General features: G+C 41.3%; 1 protein-coding gene across 2 annotated transcripts in view; it reads right to left on the bottom strand.

Annotated features, from left to right (window-relative positions):
- Positions 1 to 353: 353 nt before the first annotated feature.
- Ecr (ecdysone receptor) overlaps positions 354 to 18,742 on the bottom strand; it is a 245,080-nt gene continuing 226,691 nt past the window's right edge. For both annotated transcript variants that reach the window (XM_076311653.1, XM_076311654.1), the window contains 4 exons: positions 8,718 to 9,130; positions 7,032 to 7,289; positions 5,425 to 5,800; positions 354 to 3,393 (listed from right to left, as the gene is read on the bottom strand). In XM_076311653.1, the coding sequence (XP_076167768.1) occupies positions 3,149 to 3,393; positions 5,425 to 5,800; positions 7,032 to 7,289; positions 8,718 to 9,130 (1,292 nt within the window). In that variant the 3' untranslated portion in view covers positions 354 to 3,148. The remainder of the gene's footprint in view (positions 3,394 to 5,424; positions 5,801 to 7,031; positions 7,290 to 8,717; positions 9,131 to 18,742) is intronic.

Below are 18,742 nucleotides of genomic sequence, written 5' to 3'. Positions count from 1 at the left end.
CTCCGCTCCGTGCTTCTTGCAACGTTCGTTTCACGGTGTTTTACGCGTACACTCTGCGGTGTGGCAGTGTCTGCCTTGCGGCGTTTTACCTAGTGTACAGTTCTTTTAATCTTGTTCGTCGGTCTTCCGCGCGGGGCGTATTATTACATCGTTTGTCCCCGGCTCGAGCCAGGTCGCTCCGAGGGCGTCGAAGGTGCGTTTCAAAATGATTGTTCTTCTGCTTTTCGCGCATTCGAACGACGCGAAACACGCGGGGGAGGGGCATATCCCTTCGCGACCTCGGACCGACGCGACCGAAGAGAAACGTTTCTTTTTTTTTTTTATACGGGTGTATAGTGACGTGCTGCGACGCGTGCATGGTTTAATATTCGCTTGCTTTTTTTTTTTTGCTTCGTTTAACGCGTGACAGGTATAACGTTACAATGGTAGAACACGATACGTATATATGTATTATATACGATGTTTTCTAGTCGTCCTAGGCGAAGTATTAGTTAGTCGCTCCCGTCTCGTTCACCGTTCTATGTATGGAACTGTCGCTCTTATCTGACTGTTCGCTTGCTTTAGTTGATTATTCCCTCTAAGTTATTACGCCCGAAACTTCTCGTCGTTGAAAAAAATAAATTGTCCGCGCACCTTTTTTTTTCTTTTTCTTCACACACGCGTTGACGAAACTCTTCATTCTCTCTAATTTTCTCTCTCTCTCGCTCGGTTTCTCCCGTTCGCACGCGTTATACACACGTTTACACGAATTACTTTTTTTTGTTTTTGCTTAACTTGCGTTTTTGGTATTTACTACGGAATACAACTGCGTACAATCAGTTAATAGCATAGAGTTACAGTGTTACAACATCGAGAATTTTAGTGTACATGCATCTGTAGCGACGCGTGCGCAGTATTCCACGTGTATGTTGCGTTTGTACGTGTTTGTCTATCAATTGCGTTCGGATCATGATTCTTTTTTTTCCGCTTGGTTGTTCCATTCTGCGAGCGTCTAGGCGTGTCTAACGTTGTGTTTGTGTTTGTGTACGTGTATGTGTATGTGTGCGCGCGTTTGTATGGTGTGTGTATCTCTTTGCGTGTATGTGTATGTTTGTAGTCTCTGTTCGTATACGAGTCTCTATCTCATGTAGCGGCGGGCTGAAAATCAGTCCCAGAAGCTGCTTGCTGGGCGTCTGCTGTTCTCAATTTTCAGCGCCCCTTTTTGTTTGTTTTCGACGGTCGAGTGTTTTTATGCTAGCATATTACGTCGCAGGGTCTGGCGAGTCTCAGAATCCCAAGTCGTCGAGCAAATAAATAGTCCTCTGAATCCGTGACACTATCTAATTCACCACCCACCCCTGCGTTTCTTTCCTCACATCTTTCGCGACCCTGTTCCGTGTTTCTCCTTAGAAAAGATCTTTGTTCTTGTTTACCGCACGCATCCAGTTCTCGTAAATTTCTCGCGAAACCCATTCTTTTTTCTTCCCTCCTCGATTTTCATTCACTCTTTCTCTTTCTTCCTCTTTTTCACCCTCTACTCTCACCGTCTAAATAATTAACAAACGTTTTCCACGTTTGCTCACCTCTTTCTCTCTCTTTCTCTCTCTGACTCTCACGCTCTCGTTCTCGCTCTCGCTCTGCACAGATTTACGATATTTTACTTGATTTTGTTGATTTTTTTTTTATTAAAAAATTAAAACGGACGGTTAAATTTCTTGGTTTCGTTTGTCGGTGAGCCGATGTCCGCTGCTGAAGGCACAAGGCTTTGCACTTGAACTCGGTCACCTAGCCTAGCTTCACTGACTTACTACGACCTACTACCAACTAGCCTCGCTTACTTACTTTACTTACTTCCTACGTTTCTACTACGTTATTCTCACGTTCCCGCTCTCTTGTCCACGTTCTTTTGCCAGTTCGCAAAAAAGAAAATCCCGGACGCGCGCAAATGCCAAGCCTCGTCTTCGACCTTTTCATCGCGGAAAACTGTTCCCTTTAACATCATTCTCAAACAAACGCAACCTTTCCCTCGAAACCTCTTTCTCTCTCTCTTTCGTTCTCTCACTCTCCCGCTATCTCGCTCTCTCACACTCGCTCTCGCTCTCGCTGCCTCGCTCCCCGTTTCCCTTTCTCGTATAAACAATGTACATGCTAGCAATATATTATTATGCTATGTGTGTGATATAGACTCTATGTATCATTATGTATAATCGTATCATTTGTTATTCTTCTTTTTGTTTGTTACTTCGCACTCGATTCGTGGGTGGCCGGATCCGCTGCTCAACAGCTGTCCCGGCCTTTGTTTCGACCCCTCTCCAACACGCTCCCAGTGCGATAATCTTTTATCATCTTTCGTCTTTCCGTTTCTCATCCGAATTGCACGCATACGGTACACACTCATTCTCTCTCTCCCAATCTCTCCCACGTTTTCTCTTTCTTTCTCTCTCTCTCTCCCACGCTATCTCACGTTCTCTCTCTCTCTCTCTCTCTCTCTCTCTCTCTCTCTCTCTCTCTCTCTCTCTTTTTCTCTTCTCTTTCTCTCTCGTTTCCCAACTCTGCGTCTTAGCTTTTAGTTAGATTCGTACTGCTTAAATCTGCTCGTACAACGCGCCTGCCTTAACCGTACCTTACACATTAGACATTTACATATCGATTCCGGGGGTAGCCAGGTAGAGGATATAGTAATAACATAACTGTAGGTAGCTCCTTATTACAGTCTCTGTACTGTCTCTACGTATCACAGCCTGGGTGCCTCGCCACTGCCTTCGTTTCTTTTTTTTTCTTTTCTGCTTCCTTTTTTTTTCTTTTAATCCCTGTTCCTCGAGCTCGTCCCCCCCTTCCCTGTACCCTGCGTCAGGCTCGATCGCGACGCCGGCTCACCGCCCACTCGTCGTACCTAGCGTCGGAGGGTCTGGCGTAGCCTCGGGAGAAAAGAAGGAGAGAAGCGACGACTCGGGACGACCTGGTGCTTCCTGGGACACGCGGTCGACTCGCGACGCCGAGGCAGTGGCATGGTGGTGCACTAGTACAAGGTCGTCGCGCACGCCGTTTCTCACGTCCACGTTTCGCTCGTCGTCTCTTGCTGCGCTCCAGCGTCGTCTTCGACGTCGCGCGGACTGATAAACACTTGTTAGCCGATCGGCGCGGGCGCCGGTGACCGGCTACGGGGAAACTAGGGCGCCACGTCCCAGATCTCGGCGAGGAAAAGTGGCAGCTTTCTGTTCTTGACCTTCAGACTGAAGCACATCTCGCTGTTCTGGTTGCCGAGGGTCCGTAGCTCCGTCAACACGGACAACAGCTTCGCATATATCGGGCCGCACTTCGGCCTGCGTCGGTTGTCCACGTACGCCTTCAACGCCTCCAAGTAGATCTCCTGGATCTTCTCCACCTTCCAGCCTTCCAGCAGGTTTGGCCTCTCTGAAATCAAACGCGAGGTGTCGTTGAGTCGTTGCTCGCGCCACGTACGATAACGGTGGTAGGTGATCTTTGAAAAAGAAAAATCACCCGAGATCACCGCCTGTGTTTCTCTGACGCGTTCGCGTACAGCATTGTCTCGTTATTGCGAGTAATCTCTCCATCTCCGCCATTGCTTTTCTAGTTGCCGCGACAACTGACAGACTGCGCGTGAGCGAGAGGGCACACGAAAACCGTAAAGTTTGCTCGAGTCTTTCACGGCTCTGACAACTAATCTTATATTCTGACGATCTTTAAATTTCGTTAACAGATCCTTACTGACATTGAACGAAGATGGTATACCAATTTTTCATTTTCAATGCCTTATCCTGCAATAATAAATCCATGAACGAATTTCTCATTGTTCGCTGTTCTAAAAACCATATTTGAAGGCGGTTTTCCAAATCCTTAAGACTGCATGTTCTTTTTTTTTTTTTTTAAACTGCGGACTCCTCACAGATTCTTAATGATCGCTTCGAACTGTTTCTATACAGATTTGATACTGCTCTGCTAAACGGGGGATAGTTCCGTCATGTTTAACTTGTTAACAAGTTGAGACTCTCAATCTTCCTTTCTATCGTTAATGAGCTTCTTTTCCGGCCCATGATAATTTAACAATAATTTAACTATAACGATACATCCAATTGCATGTAATAATTATAATAGCACAATTTATTACAATGTTTTTAAATGTAAATAACCTTTCTTTAAAAGAGAACGATATTTCTTTTTCTGTATCCCTATACACAGTCGAAGCCGCTGAAACTCAAGTGACCCTTTATGGTTTGCCGCCATAATGTATCGCCTCGCTCAATCGCAGTCTGTTGCACTCACCGCGGCAAAGAACAGAAGAACTACAAAATAGAGGATTGTTTCTTTGTAAGTCGTGCCCCTTCCCCAAGTGGACGACCTATAACGAGATATCACTATAGGTACACGCGAGCTGTACGTAAACCATCGACCCTTTGTTACTCGCTCGGAAGATATCTCTCGTAATTAAGCGCGTGATCTCTCGAACAGTGTTTTCCAAAATGGAAGTTACTTTTCTCTATGAAAATATTTGTAAAAATATTATGCATTCCTTTTTGTCAATACATTGGTTCATCGTGGTTCAACTACAGAATTGTTCTGTACCATTTTAAATACACTTCTTATCTGATTCAACGAATGCCCCAATTCTTAAATTTTAGTTCGACAATTGATTTCTCCTTTGTATCGCATTATTTACGATACACGATACAGTAAACATTTATCGGTTTTACAAGCATTTTACCGAAGTGTACGAGCAATTTTTGATACTCGGTGAATAAAAAATTCAATGAATCGCGATCGATAAGAACTTAATTTTGAATCGATTACAAAATGTTGCCGTCTGTACATCTTGAATGATAGAAATTTTCTATTTTGTTCTGGGATGCGCCTTTCGACGAGTTTTGTCGACTATTCTACTATTAGAATAGTTCTACCATTAGAATAGTTTTGTCGACTATTCTAAACCTACTATTCTAGAGAGACCGATGTTTCCAATCCGATCGAGAATTACACAGCTGGGAATGTCGATTGGTCTTTTCCACGCTATGAAAAAAAAAACTTTTAACCTTTCAGCTACTTCGTACGCTACTATAGTGGCTTCTCGTCCGTGCCATCTTTTTAAACGATACGTCACTATAGTGGCATTTTCCCACTTGGTCCTCTTTTTGACAAATTTCGACTACAGCAAATTTCTGTAGTTTCTCTACAACCGAATTTCTGTAGAAAGAAAGTTCGTTTCTTCGCATCGAAGTCTTCGTTCGTTTCGAATCGCAATTATTCAATCCTAGACGCTTTAGCCAACAATATTGAAACATTCAGCCGTGTCGTTAACGCACAGTCCACGGACGAGCCTCTCGGTACAGGTGTACAGATACACGGTAAATCCCTTCGTAGCTAAGACATTAAGAAATTCACCCGGAGCAGGTCCGAGCAGCTGTCCTTGGGATTTTTGCTTTTTCGTACCTGAGAATATGACAATGGCCGTTAACAACGCGTACTCCGCGTTGCTGACTTTCATGGCATACATCTGCCGGCAGAAGTGCAGCAGATCTTCGATCGTTTCGCCCATGCCTGCTACGTTATAGCTGTCTCTCGTGTACGGCTGGTTATTGGCGAATATTATGCTGTCCGTTTGCACGTCGTACTTCCTCGCCATTCGGAGCATCATCACCTCGCTGGAACAGGCTTTCAGCAGAGCGATCTGATCCTCGCGCAGCAGCTCGTCGAAGCCAGGTAACCTCTTCGAGAACTCGACGATCAACTGCACCGTCAGTATCGTGATTTCGGTGATGTGCCTGAACTTGTAATCACTGATATCCTCTCCTTCCGATGGCTGATTCTGGAAAAGGTACGCTACGTTTACCATCCACGATCGCTGCTGGTCCCTCGGGTCTCTTTCGACCCATCGCGAAAAACACATCGTTTCTCTACAATTTGCCTTGAAATGTTTCTTTCGTTCGACCGTGCACTATGGATCTTTTGCAAGGGATGTTCTAAATATATAGAATTTGGGTTTTTAACTTTGCGATGCAATGGAAGGTACGAAGAAATACAAGAGCGTTCAGTTGTTTCTGTAAGCTTCCAGAATCGATAGCTTCGACTCTGATAGAAATATATATTACCAGAACCCAAGGAACACGATAGGGTCGGAACACTATTGTATTGGGTTGTTCGGAAAGTCATTTCATTTTTTTTTTTTGGTGAAAATGAAACACGATATTTTTAGAGTGTATAAACATTTTATTAAATTATATATTCTTCGTTTTGGAAAACGAAATGACTCTCCGAACAAACCAATAATTTCTTACAAAATATTAAACGAAAGTTAATCTCCAACTGAACGATCTTGTATTTTCTTCTCTCGTTGCACCACGATGTTAAAAACACGAGTTCCATACACCTGTGCCAAATTTGAACTTTAAGTCGAACAAAAACACTCTTTGACACTAGCATTACCAGTGGATTCGGTGTACTAGGTTGTTCGATAAGTTTTGTCGTTTCTTCCATTGTAAAGAAAAACTATAACACTTCAACATCGAACGACTGTATATACGAACGAGTCTCGACAGATCTACGTGAAACTTCACACATGTTCATCAAACGGTAGAAACCATCTTTGGAAAAATAAAACGACGAACCTAATAGCTCCACTTCTTACCGAACGACAAAACCTATCGAGCAAAACCCATTATTAAAGTGTTCCTCGTACGTGTCTCGGGAAACTCGATGATCGAGGAAAAGGAGAAACTTACAAAATTGATCGTGTCTATAGTATATTTTCAAAAGTCACATGTTTCGAAAATATTCTATGGAATTTCAAATAAATTTCTTAATAAAAGCAGTTGAAACCAGTCGTTTTGACTATTCGATGAATCTAGTGTTAAATCGCTATCTGAATACACTGATATCGAGCAACGTGCACGTTTCGAGGAAGCTCGGATTTCCACCGAGTAAAAATATGTAACCTGGTGTGTAAAACTCTCCTGTAGGGTAACTTTGCATCGCGCGAAACTGAGATTGGGATCTAACATTGGGGAGGACACTTTCGAAAATTCTCCGCGTGTACTTACTGTGATCCTCTTGAGATCCTCTTCACTGGGTTGCTCGTATTCGTTTTGAAAATATACGAGCCTGTGTATCAGCTCCTCCTGTTCGGGGCTGATCGGCTTCACGTAGCCGTAAGGGCTGACGGGGGTTAAAATACCACTGCTTCCGGACGTGGACAAGGATTCGGCTTCCGCTGGTTCGATCTTCACACCCATTTGATCGCTGCGTATTCCGCTGCCCGGTGAACCGTTCATCGTTGTACTGTTCGGTTTGTCCTTCTCCTGCAATGGAACACGAGACTTGGTAACACGGTCGTCGATGTAAAAAGGCTGACAAGGTACGCGCGCCACTACTACTACTTCGAATGATCGGAGACTCGAGCAGAGACGAGCAACATTTTATTCGAATAGAAGCCAACGAACGAACACAACTCGTTCGCGACGTTCGTGTTCGATTGGACGATTCGATTCTTTAAATATTTTTTTTTTTGCGAAATGTTAGATTCTTTCTAATTTGTATTCAACGAGTAACGGATAGAAGATCGTTTATCTAATACGAATCGGATAGAAATTTTGGCCATTTTTGAAAAGGGAACTTTAACATTAGAAATCTTGGGACAGATTTCGTTGGGAACACCGGTCGAGGAAGTTTTAAAATATGTATTGTTTCTTGCGTGTAGAGTACTCCCCAAGATGTTATTCATCGTTGTTTGCGTCTTTAAGATCGATATTTAACAGGAGGTTTCGATTCAGCGAGAATAGTAATGAAAGATTCCGATCGAGTACGAAGTAAACGATTGAAATGAAATTGCAATGTTTAAATTTTGTACGATATCGTTTCGTAAAATGTATTCGATATGATTGCAAGTTGTCGATGAGTTTGCTAAGAAATATTATTTCGTTCCTACCGTACGGAATTGTTGTCCCTTGTAAGGGGATTTTCGAGAGAAACGATCAAAATGCTCTGATTTTCAAATACTCGAACTTGTCTAAAAATGTCGAACAAAGTATTCGATTTTAACGATCCCGTACTGTGGTTATGCCCCTTTGATTCTTCGAAGCACGGTTGTTAAAACATGTAAAACGATAAAAATGATCGAGACTAAAAAACAGATTAATTAAATACTTAACGAAAAAGTAGGATATTAACTGCCATTTGCGTCATTTTAATTTCTTACCGTAGCTTGAAAAATATCCCCTCGTACGTTCTTCAACTCATTATATTAAAAAAAAAAAAAAAAAACGCACCGTCTCTATGCATACCAAAGTATTCAAAAAGTGGCACTTTAACCTACTATGCTTCGAAGAACGACTCGGTGCATATCAGGGTATTAAAAAGCTGATACATTCCTTAACCCATTTCTCAAAGAATTAACGCGACGACTTCGTGTATATCGGGTTATTAAAACAATGAAGCAATATTTTACCCTAGTACGCCTCAAAGCGTGAACGCGACGGTTAGAGCGCATTAGGGTATCACAAAGTGCAACTCTTTCGACCCACCAGCCGTGCCTATCGCGATATTGAAAAAGTGTCACGTTCTTTGACCCCGTACGCCTCAAAGGGCGACGATTTCGAGCGATGAAAAATATGATTTTTAAACACGTTTCGACTGAACATTATCCCAATGTGTGAACGCTCGGTCTCGACGCTTCGAGGGTTGAATCGTTCGCGGTCGAGTAAACGCGTAAAATCCCTTAAACTCTCTACCTTCTGCGCCTTCTTCTCCTTGCGCTTCACGGCGCACTGATACTCCGGCACAACGCACTCCGGCCTCATGCCGACGGTCAGACACTTCTTCAGCCTGCACTCCTGGCACTTGCGCCGCATGTACATGTCAATCTCGCAATTGTTCCCGTATTTACACTGATAGACCGCGTTCTTCGTGATGCTGCGCCGGAAGAAACCCTTGCAGCCTTCGCAGGTCAGGGCGTTGTAGTGATACCCGGAGGCACGGTCCCCGCAGACCAAGCAGAGCTCTTCCTGCTGCCGTGGCGTGGGTCCTTTCTTCTTCCTGGCGTCGCAGCCGTCGGCGCCGCCGCCACCGCCGCCGCCTCCTCCACCTCCTCCACCTCCGCTTCCATAGCCGTTCAAAGAGCCAGGCTGCGACAGCTCGTCCCTACCTGCGAACACACGGGTTCAAAATCACGTTAGCCAACGATTTGCTTCGGAAATCTGACGCGCGTTAGGCGTCACGGTGATGCATCGTTAACACCGTGTCGCGCGCGATTTAACGCACACGCGACTATTCGACTCGATCGTAACTCCGTGCGCGGGAATTATCGCGAACGAAAATAGAACGGTGTTCAATTCGTTTAAGAGAGGGCGCAAAACATGATGTTTTTTATCGGGTGGATTCGCAAAGGGACGGTGTAAATAAAAAAAAGAATGAAATTCATACTCGTCGATAAACGACAATGTATAGAATAATTTGTAATGGTAAAATTGGATTTGGCACGGTGAAACGAAACCAGATCGTTCGTTTGCAATCGCAGCGATCTCTTTCGTTGTGTCATTTACCAAATGTGGAAAATATTTTGTTCTCGATGGGGTAAATTTACAAAGGGACCGTGTAAATAAACAAAAAATGGAAATTATCCTTGTCGATAAATGACAATGTATAGAATAATTTGTAATGGTAAAATTGAGTTTGGCATGGAAACCCAAACGGATTCGTTCGTTTACAATTACAGCGATTTCTTCCATTGTGTCAATCATTTACCAATATGAAAAATATGTTGTTTTCGATGGGGTAGATTTACAAAGGTACTGTGTAAATAAAAAAACAAAAAAAATGAAAATTATCCTTGTCGATAAATGACAATGTATAGAATAATTTGTAATGGTAAAATTGAGTTTGGCATGGAAACCCAAACGGATTCGTTCGTTTACAATTACAGCGATTTCTTCCATTGTGTCAATCATTTACCAATATGAAAAATATGTTGTTTTCGATGGGGTAGATTTACAAAGGTACTGTGTAAATAAAAAAACAAAAAAAATGAAAATTATCCTTGTCGATAAATGACAATGTATAGAATAATTTGTAATGGTAAAATTGAGTTTGGCATGGAAACCCAAACGGATTCGTTCGTTTACAATTACAGCGATCTCTCATTGTGTCACTGGCTCGTGACATAACCAAAGGGTGGTACACGAAATTTAATCGCTCTTGTCTTCCATTGAAGCGAGTGTACACTGTGTGTACACTAGGAAAAATAACGCGAAACGGTAAGAGCAACCGAGAAAAAGCAAGAGCGAGCGCGAAACTGTCGAGGAGAGCGAGATAGCGATAGAGCGAGTGAGGAACGATCCGAGCGAGTAGGAAACGTTGAGAACGAGTAGGATACAGTTACAGTTGATCATTGGGCGCCTTCTTCCTTGTCCTTTGCCAGTTACATATTTTCTCGTCTAACTTGAAATCGTTCCAATACGTTCGTCTTTGGTATCGTTTTCATCGTAAGAACCTCGTGGATTCGATTACAGCTATTTTACAACGATCGAAGAATAAATACAAAAACTTTTACTTTTCTGCATCGGTAACTCATTAAGTAACTCTAAACTGTTGGTCACGAGTCGGAGATAACGTTGAAGAACTGTGTGAACCGATATATTTCGATACGACGAACGAGAGGAATTATGTACAATTGCAAATGTACAGTATGTAATAAAAAAAAAAATTAGCGTATTCGGTGAACGTATCACGTTCTTGTCTCGAATTGGGACCGAGACTCGCGTGAAATATACTCGGTCAACGTGAAATAAAATTCAACATATTTCTCATTGTGTCTTTGTTAAAGGCCAGTATCCACCGATCGGCGAGATTTATTCAATGAGAACGAGTCCAAACACGATCACGCTCGAAGGCGGTCGTAATTTACGGAATTCAGAAACGATGCGCGTTATGGTTAAAAATAGTCCGGACGAGATCCTATCTGGACTGATTTTCGCTGCAAAAGTTCACCAATCGATCGGTAACCTTATCGCGAAGATTTAACAACAAATATGATAATTTTCGTTAATCTTCTCGGGCACGTACGCGTGCACTTCGCGAAGCTTTAACAACAAATACGATAATTTTCGTTAATCTTCTCGGGGACATGCGCGTGCACTTCGCGAAGCTTTAACAACAAATACGATAATTTTCGTTAATCTTCTCGGGCGTATACGCGTGCACTTAGTTTTCGAGCTATTTTAAATGTTGCAATATCGAAATCCCAACAGCGCGGCAACATAGTTGCAACGACGACAAGATGGATTCGAGCGTGTCATTTTTGCCCCGAGTGTAAATTTGCGCTCTGCTACCGTGTCGTGCTGTGGACGTACAATTGTTCCACAACGGCCAAAAATAATTCCAGACCACTTTTCGACCATTTTTCACCATTATCCGTCATTTCACTGGCGTACTGTGAGCGTAGGGTCGAGAATAATTTTCACAGAAACTCTGCGAGCAAAAGATTACATTTATGTAGTTACGTATATTTGTGTAGTCAATTCGTTGCAAAACTCTTCGTGTGAGTCGATTTTGCGCAAATATATCGCACGGAGAAAGAAAGATCGGTTCAGGGTTAAAAATAATGCGTTACCACGTGTAAAGAGAAACGTGGCCAGTGTTAATGTTTGCTTTGTCACAGATCTTACAAAATCGTCTAAAACGTCCGATCGAATACGATTCCTTCCACGATCGATCTTTCGTTCCATTTGTAATACATTCGTCATTGAATTTCAATTTCAAAAGTCGATGAAGCTCGAGTAAATCCATACGAAGTCCCTCGCGGAAAGAAAAATCGAAGAAATGAAAACTTCGTTTAATATGTAAATATATACACACATACAAAATATGTACAAGGACACAAGTGGGGATATAACCGCGTATGTACGAATCCGCGTAACTCGAGATTGCGTAACTCGAGACCGCGTAACTCGAGGACTTATTGTATTTATAAAAAGGCGTATTTGCGTTAAACAAATAGCTTTTCCTTAAATAACATTATTCCATTTGTTCGAAGAATCGTTTCCATTGTAAATAAATATGTTTTTCTTTATTCTTATCACCTGTGTGCGTTAAAAACTGTGTTCGTTTAATTTTCCTTGTGTCCTGTATCATTGAAACTTTATTACGCCGAGTAAATAATAATCATTATCGGGACGAAGTGGTTCGATATCGGTTATAATTTTGTTCGTTTAAAATGATGTTTTTTTATCGAATGTATTTCAATTTCACGCGCGTTTTTACAGTTATCCGGGTGGTACTATAATTTATAGTTTTACTTGGGGATGATCGTGAAAATTCTAGTTTCATTCGACAAAGAGCTATTCAATTACAGTTACAAGATTCTCTCTCAGTTTCGTCCAAGTATCATCGGTAATTTAATCTTCCAAATATTAGTATATTCGTCAGTTTTGGATTTTTAAAGTCCCGGTTAGAACCTCGACCTATAGGAAGACCTACCCGAAAGTTTCTATTTGTACAATTATCCAAGTAACCGATTCGATAAAAAGAAATCTCTGACAATAATCGTCCACTAACAATCTCGTTTGTTACCGAGCAAACGTGGATCGACGCAACACAAGCGCAATTAGAGATTCCCGCGCAAGTATCGAGGTTCCGTCACGCATAAGCGGATACACTTGTATCGCACGAAGAACCAATCGTTATCAAACCCAGACCAGATACGAGCGATCTATCCGCTTTACATTCGATACGATGTACACTCGGTGTGTCCCTGAAAAATATGCATAACCGAACCACGGCCGATTCCTCGTGGAAAAATATAAAAAAGAAAACTCGAAATAACTTTTCCTCACATTCCGAGCAAATCGAGCGTGAAAATTCTCCGTACACAACAGCATGAAAAATTTCACCAATTCAGCGATCGAAGAGATCGAATATTCCCGACGAAATATTATTTTATATACTACCTCGAATCCATTAACTCGTCAATTTCGCGTAAACATTGTTCACAGACACGATAGACGGTACAATTTTCAAACTCGATTTTCTCGAAACCCAAGCCCCGAATGAAAAACAATTATTCCGCATTTGTTTCGTACATTTTCACGAGGAATACCACCCGATACTCTCTTACGAGTATCTCTTACAAGATACGTACCTTACAAGAACACCTTGTATATTAAATAAATCTGGACGAGCAAAGAGTCAATTACTTCTAGAAGCGCATCTTACCATAACTATACCGCCTCGAGTTTCCTTTGTTCTTCGCGAAATCCGTAAAATCAAAAAAAAAAGAGAGAGAAAGAAAAAAGAAGAAAAGATAATAAGAAAAAAGAACCTCCCTTGAAACCGGAAAAGCTTCTCGATTCACGCGAACGCGCGTCGCGGACGGAACAACACCGCGGCCAAGCGCCGCACAATTTGTCCGCGCGAGTTCCTCGCGGAGTTTCCGGTGATTACGAGACGCGTTACGCCGCGGTGTGCGCGCGCGTGTAACGCCCGTGACTCGTTCGGCCGCGAGGAAACGGGTTCCAGTAACCTACGTGGCGACATCGTCTCTATTACCCTCTTTACCTGTGAAACTCGTCGAAAGGAACGCCGCGCGGTGGAAGTCACGGTCGGTGAAAGTACGCCGCGCTGCACGCGCCTTCTTTCAGCGAAGCGGAATCGAGGAACTCCTCGCGGACGAACGAACGAACGAATCGTGGAACAACGCCAGAGGACGCGACACGACCAGTCGATGAACCATCGCGAAACAACCCTTTAACCCTTTTAAGGACCATTCAATACTTTCACCCTTTAAAGAACCAAGAAGATGACCATTCGTATACGAAGAGCGTGTATATGCGGTCTGGAAAAGTGATCGCTGAGGTACGAAGAGTGGATATACACGCTTTGGAAAAGTGGTCGCTGAGGTACGAAGAGCGTATATACACGCTTTGGAAAAGTGGTCGCTGAGGTACGAAGAGCGTATATACACGCTTTGGAAAAATGGTCGCTGAGGTACCAAGAGCGTATATACACGCTTTGGAAAAGTGGTCGCTGAGGTACTAAGAGCGTATATACACGTTTTGGAAAAGTGGTCGCTAAGGTACTAAGAGCATATATACACGCTCTGGAAAAGTGGTCGCTGAGGTACGAAGAGTAAATATACACTCTTTGGAAAAGTGGTCGCTGAGGTACGAAGAGCGTATATACACGCTTTGGAAAAGTGGTCGCTGAGGTACTAAGAGCGTATATACACGTTTTGGAAAAGTGGTCGCTAAGGTACGAAGAGCGTATATACATGCTTTGGAAAAGTGGTCGCTGAAGTACTAAGAGCGTATATACACGCTTTGGAAAAGTGGTCGCTGAGGTACTAAGAGTATATATATACGCTTTGGAAAAGTGGTCGCTGAGGTACGAACAGCGTATATACACGCTTTGGAAAAGTGGTCACTGAGGTACTAAGAGTGTATATATACGCTTTGGAAAAGTGGTCACTGAGGTACTAAGAGTGTATATATACGCTTTGGAAAAGTGGTCGCTGAGGTACTAAGAGCGTCTATACACGCTTTGGAAAAGTGGTCGCTGAGGTACGAAGAGTGGATATATACGCTTTGGAAAAGTAGTCGCTGAGGTACTAAGAGCGTATATACACTCTTTGGAAAAGTGGTCGCTGAGGTACTAAGAGTGTATATACACGCTTTGGAAAAGTGGTCGCTGAGGTACTAAGAGCGTATACACACGCTTTGGAAAAGTATTCGCTGAGGAGCGTATATACACGCTTTGGAAAAGTGTTCGCTGAGGAGCGTATATACATGCTTTGGAAAAGTGGTCGCTGAGGTACGAAGAGCGTATATACACGCTTTGGAAAAGTGGTCGCTGAGGTACCAAGAGCGTATATACACGCTCTGGAAAAATGGTCGCTGAGGTACCAAGAGCGTATATACACGCTCTGGAAAAATGGTCGCTGAGGTACGAAATGCGTATATATACGTTCATACAATATATACTTTTTTTTCATACTTCACACGAGAAACTTTTGTTAATCGAGTATCTGGCAACTCTGCGCGCCTCAAACAGTTAACTATCGTGAAATAAAACATCACCGACAAGACGAAAAATACTTTTTCCACGTGCTAGACACGGTCGCGTGGAATGCATATTGTTTACACCAATCAGCAAATGCAACAAAATTACCGTTTGCTAATTTCATTTAACTCTTATAAAACAATTATAGCAAAAATATGGGAAACAAAAATCAGATATGAGATGTTTAGTTGCACGAAATAGTAACAATCCTGGAAGTGTTACCGAAAGACATTTTTCCGTCCATATATTCAAACACGAGGCATCGAAAAATAAAAAAAAAAATAAAAAAATCAAGTTCGAAAATGTATCGTCTGTGGTAAATGCGGAAAAAGACGCGAGTCGAGGTACTATTGTTTACAATGTGACGTTGGCTTATGCGTGGTTTCGTCCTTTGAACTTTATCGTACCAAACTTGATTATTAATATTGCAGTTGGCTTTAAATACTTTAGTAATTTCGTTGTATCGTATCAAAAAATATTATACGAGCGTTATAATATAATATATAAGAAAATAAATTATGATTATAAAGTTTTATATTTTATAAAGTAAAACGATATTACCAAATATAATAAATATCGTTGTGAAATTTCGAGAACAAGAAACGACTTCTGCTTACTTCGTAGCATTCCGTAGCTCAGTGTCAACTACTCGGTAATGCGCTCCGTTCACAGCTATCACATTTTCTCACAAGCGCTCCGTAGCGAAAGGGTTAACCCTTTCCACTCGTTAACTTTTTCTTTACCTACCATCGAGTCCTCGATCGATTTAAAGAATGAATGAAAAAAGAGGATCTCGATGTATCGTTGAATCGCAGCGATGCGGACGACGCGACGAGTATATTTTTCATTCGTATTTCATTTTCAAATTGCGTTGTAGATCGTCGAGTCTAGCTCGACACTTTGAAGCGACTCGAGAGACGATCGAGTCCTCGATTGACTTAAAGAATGGATTAAAAAAGAGGGTCTCGATGTAATGTTGCATCCCAGCAATGCAGAGGGCGATGACGAGTATATTTTTCATTCGTATTTCATTTCAGATCGGTCGCCAATTAATGCACCGGAATTTTTCTAATTTTGTTCATTTCCAAGGAAAAGTTTGTAAATCGTGGTGAAAAAAAATGCTTCGTATAATACAGAATGATACAAGAATTGATTAAATCTTCTCAATTTGAAAGATCTCTTCGAGGTGTTCAGTTTCCCGCGTAAAAGAACGAATCGAGCGCAAAGTGTTATTTCGGGCGCGTCGTCTCGGGTCTTTCGTGACCCGTCGCGTCCTTACATTTTCTTTTTCCTTCTTTACAATTGAGGGTATGCGAAAATTCGAGTACAAGTTCGATTAATGTGCGCAAAGCGTGGGTGAAACGCGGGAGAAATAATGTCAGAGAGATTCCACGATTCGAAACAATAGAATACGGAATAACAAAATGGTACCGGTGATTTCGTTCCGAAGATAAGATTCCATTGTTCGGAACAAGAGGAAAATATGAAATAACAAAATTGCATCGGAGATTTAGTTCCAGAGATTCCGTGGTTCGAAGAAAGACGAAATTGTGGAATAGCAAAATTGCATCGGGGATCTCGTTTTTTTTTTTTTTTTTTTTTTTTTTGAGTAAAATGGATTTGGAAATCGATTTGGTACGCGCGCATCTAACTGCATGTGTGTATGTGTATGTGTTTTCATCGTGGACAAAAATTCGTGGTAGAAATTGAATCGGGAAGATTCCACGGTTCGAAGTAAGACAAAATTATGAACATAACGAAATTGCATCGGGGATCTCGTTTTCGAGAAAAATGCGTTTGGAAATCGATCTAGTACGCGCTCACCTAACTGTATATCTGTACACCGTGGACTAAAATTCGTGATGGAAATGGGGCCAGAAAGATTCCACGACTCGATGCGAGACAAAATTATAGAATAACGAAATTGTGTCGGAGATTTTGTTTTGGAGAAAAATGCATTCGAAAATCAATTATTGGGCACACTACAATAGTGCACTATTTTATGTATTAATAATCGATCGACAAAAAGTATCGTAATAGATATAGTATTACAATTGATGCTTCCCTATTTCCTTAATCTTCTTCTTCGACCCTCTTAGAACACGATTTCGATGCAACTCGATACAACAATTACAACAGTTCTCCTGTAACACGGTTTTCGTGCAGTTAGCTTAATAAACTTGGACAACCCTCTGTCACACTATCTGGGTTCCTCTTAACACGATTTCGATACAACACGGAACGAATTAGAATATAGAAGAGTTTAGTGTACTTTTAAGTTAAAAAGACGTGTCCCATATATTCAGGATATTTTTTTATCCAAAGACTTTGAACGTGTAATCTAATGGAAGAACGTATAAAATTCAAAGGTCCATTCCAATGTGAGAGATTCAAAAATCGATTTTCTCCTTTTTTGTTTAATTTTAGGCCCTAATTCTTGGAAACCATGCTCTGGTAAGCCCGATGGGATTCCAAAAGTTATTTGAAAACTATTAAAGGTATCGTCTTGAAACTTTAACGCAGTATCGAGTAGACTTGTCTCCGTAAAGTTGACTGTAATCGATCAGATATAAAAAATAGTTTTCGTTTAATTCGCAGTGACTGAAAAAAATCGTAAGCTTTCTTTACAAGTCCGCCATTTTGTACACACTATAAATAAATTAATGATTGTAGTCTACGCTCTGCGCATGCTCCTGAAGAACATAATCGTTTTATTTTTAACATTTTCCGACCACCATGAAACCAAGAAGGGCTTGCGCAAAGGACCTGTGTTTCCCTGTGACCCAAACTTTGCGACAAAAAATGATACGTTTATAACAATGTTCAAAAATAGGATCAACATAATTTTATACAGCAAAAAATAGTAAATATTTGGCAATAAAAACCATTGCAAAATCTTAAATACGAGCCTGTCTCCCGATCGGCATTACACGAATTTATTTATGCAATTTGCTCGAATAATACGCGAGTTATTAATAATGACCAGATGCTATACCGAAAATGTCATCGTAATCCATAACGATGATTGCAGCTCAACCAGTAATTGCAAACGAATAATACGAACGAATTATTATTCTCTACGAGGCTTTTGTTTGGACTACAACTTGAAAAACGTCAAAACTGAATAACTTACGGCGATTTTTCCTGGATAAATTTTTGCTATTCGATTTTGCATTTTGCATCCAATTGATTTTAATCCGGATACAAACAGAATGCTTATTTTCAATGCAAAATTACGAGTCGATCGATCAATTAATTTTCGAGATATCGTAATCGCTGGTTTAAAAAATATTAATTCGAGAAAAACGCATTTAAAGGTTTGCTTAAACGCAAAAACGCGTATCTTTGTCAATTCTTTCAATGTTGGTTCACTGTCAATGACATACTACTTTAAAGAGATACTTTCAAACCCCTAATCATCAGGAGAACACGATTGGTTGATCTGTTTACCACGAATTAAGGGATGTGCTTAGTTTGGCACGTTATTTGAGATGTTTTGTTGAAAAAATTATTGGACACGTCAGTTTCAAACTTTGTACATCTACTTCGTCAAGTTACCGGAATTTTGTCAAATATAGGTAATTAATTTTGTCAAGATACATAGTGTTTACAAAAAGAACTTATCTCCAACGCACAGTGCGTACAAGACTTTAATACAGATATTCAATCAAAATTCTTAATCAATAAGAGAAACGATAATCAAACA

Source organism: Ptiloglossa arizonensis, chromosome 5, assembly GCF_051014685.1.
Source record: "Ptiloglossa arizonensis isolate GNS036 chromosome 5, iyPtiAriz1_principal, whole genome shotgun sequence".
Lineage (NCBI taxonomy): Eukaryota > Metazoa > Arthropoda > Insecta > Hymenoptera > Colletidae > Ptiloglossa > Ptiloglossa arizonensis.
The sequence above is the reverse complement of the archived record's forward strand: the minus strand, read 5'-3'. Positions and strand labels throughout refer to the sequence as shown.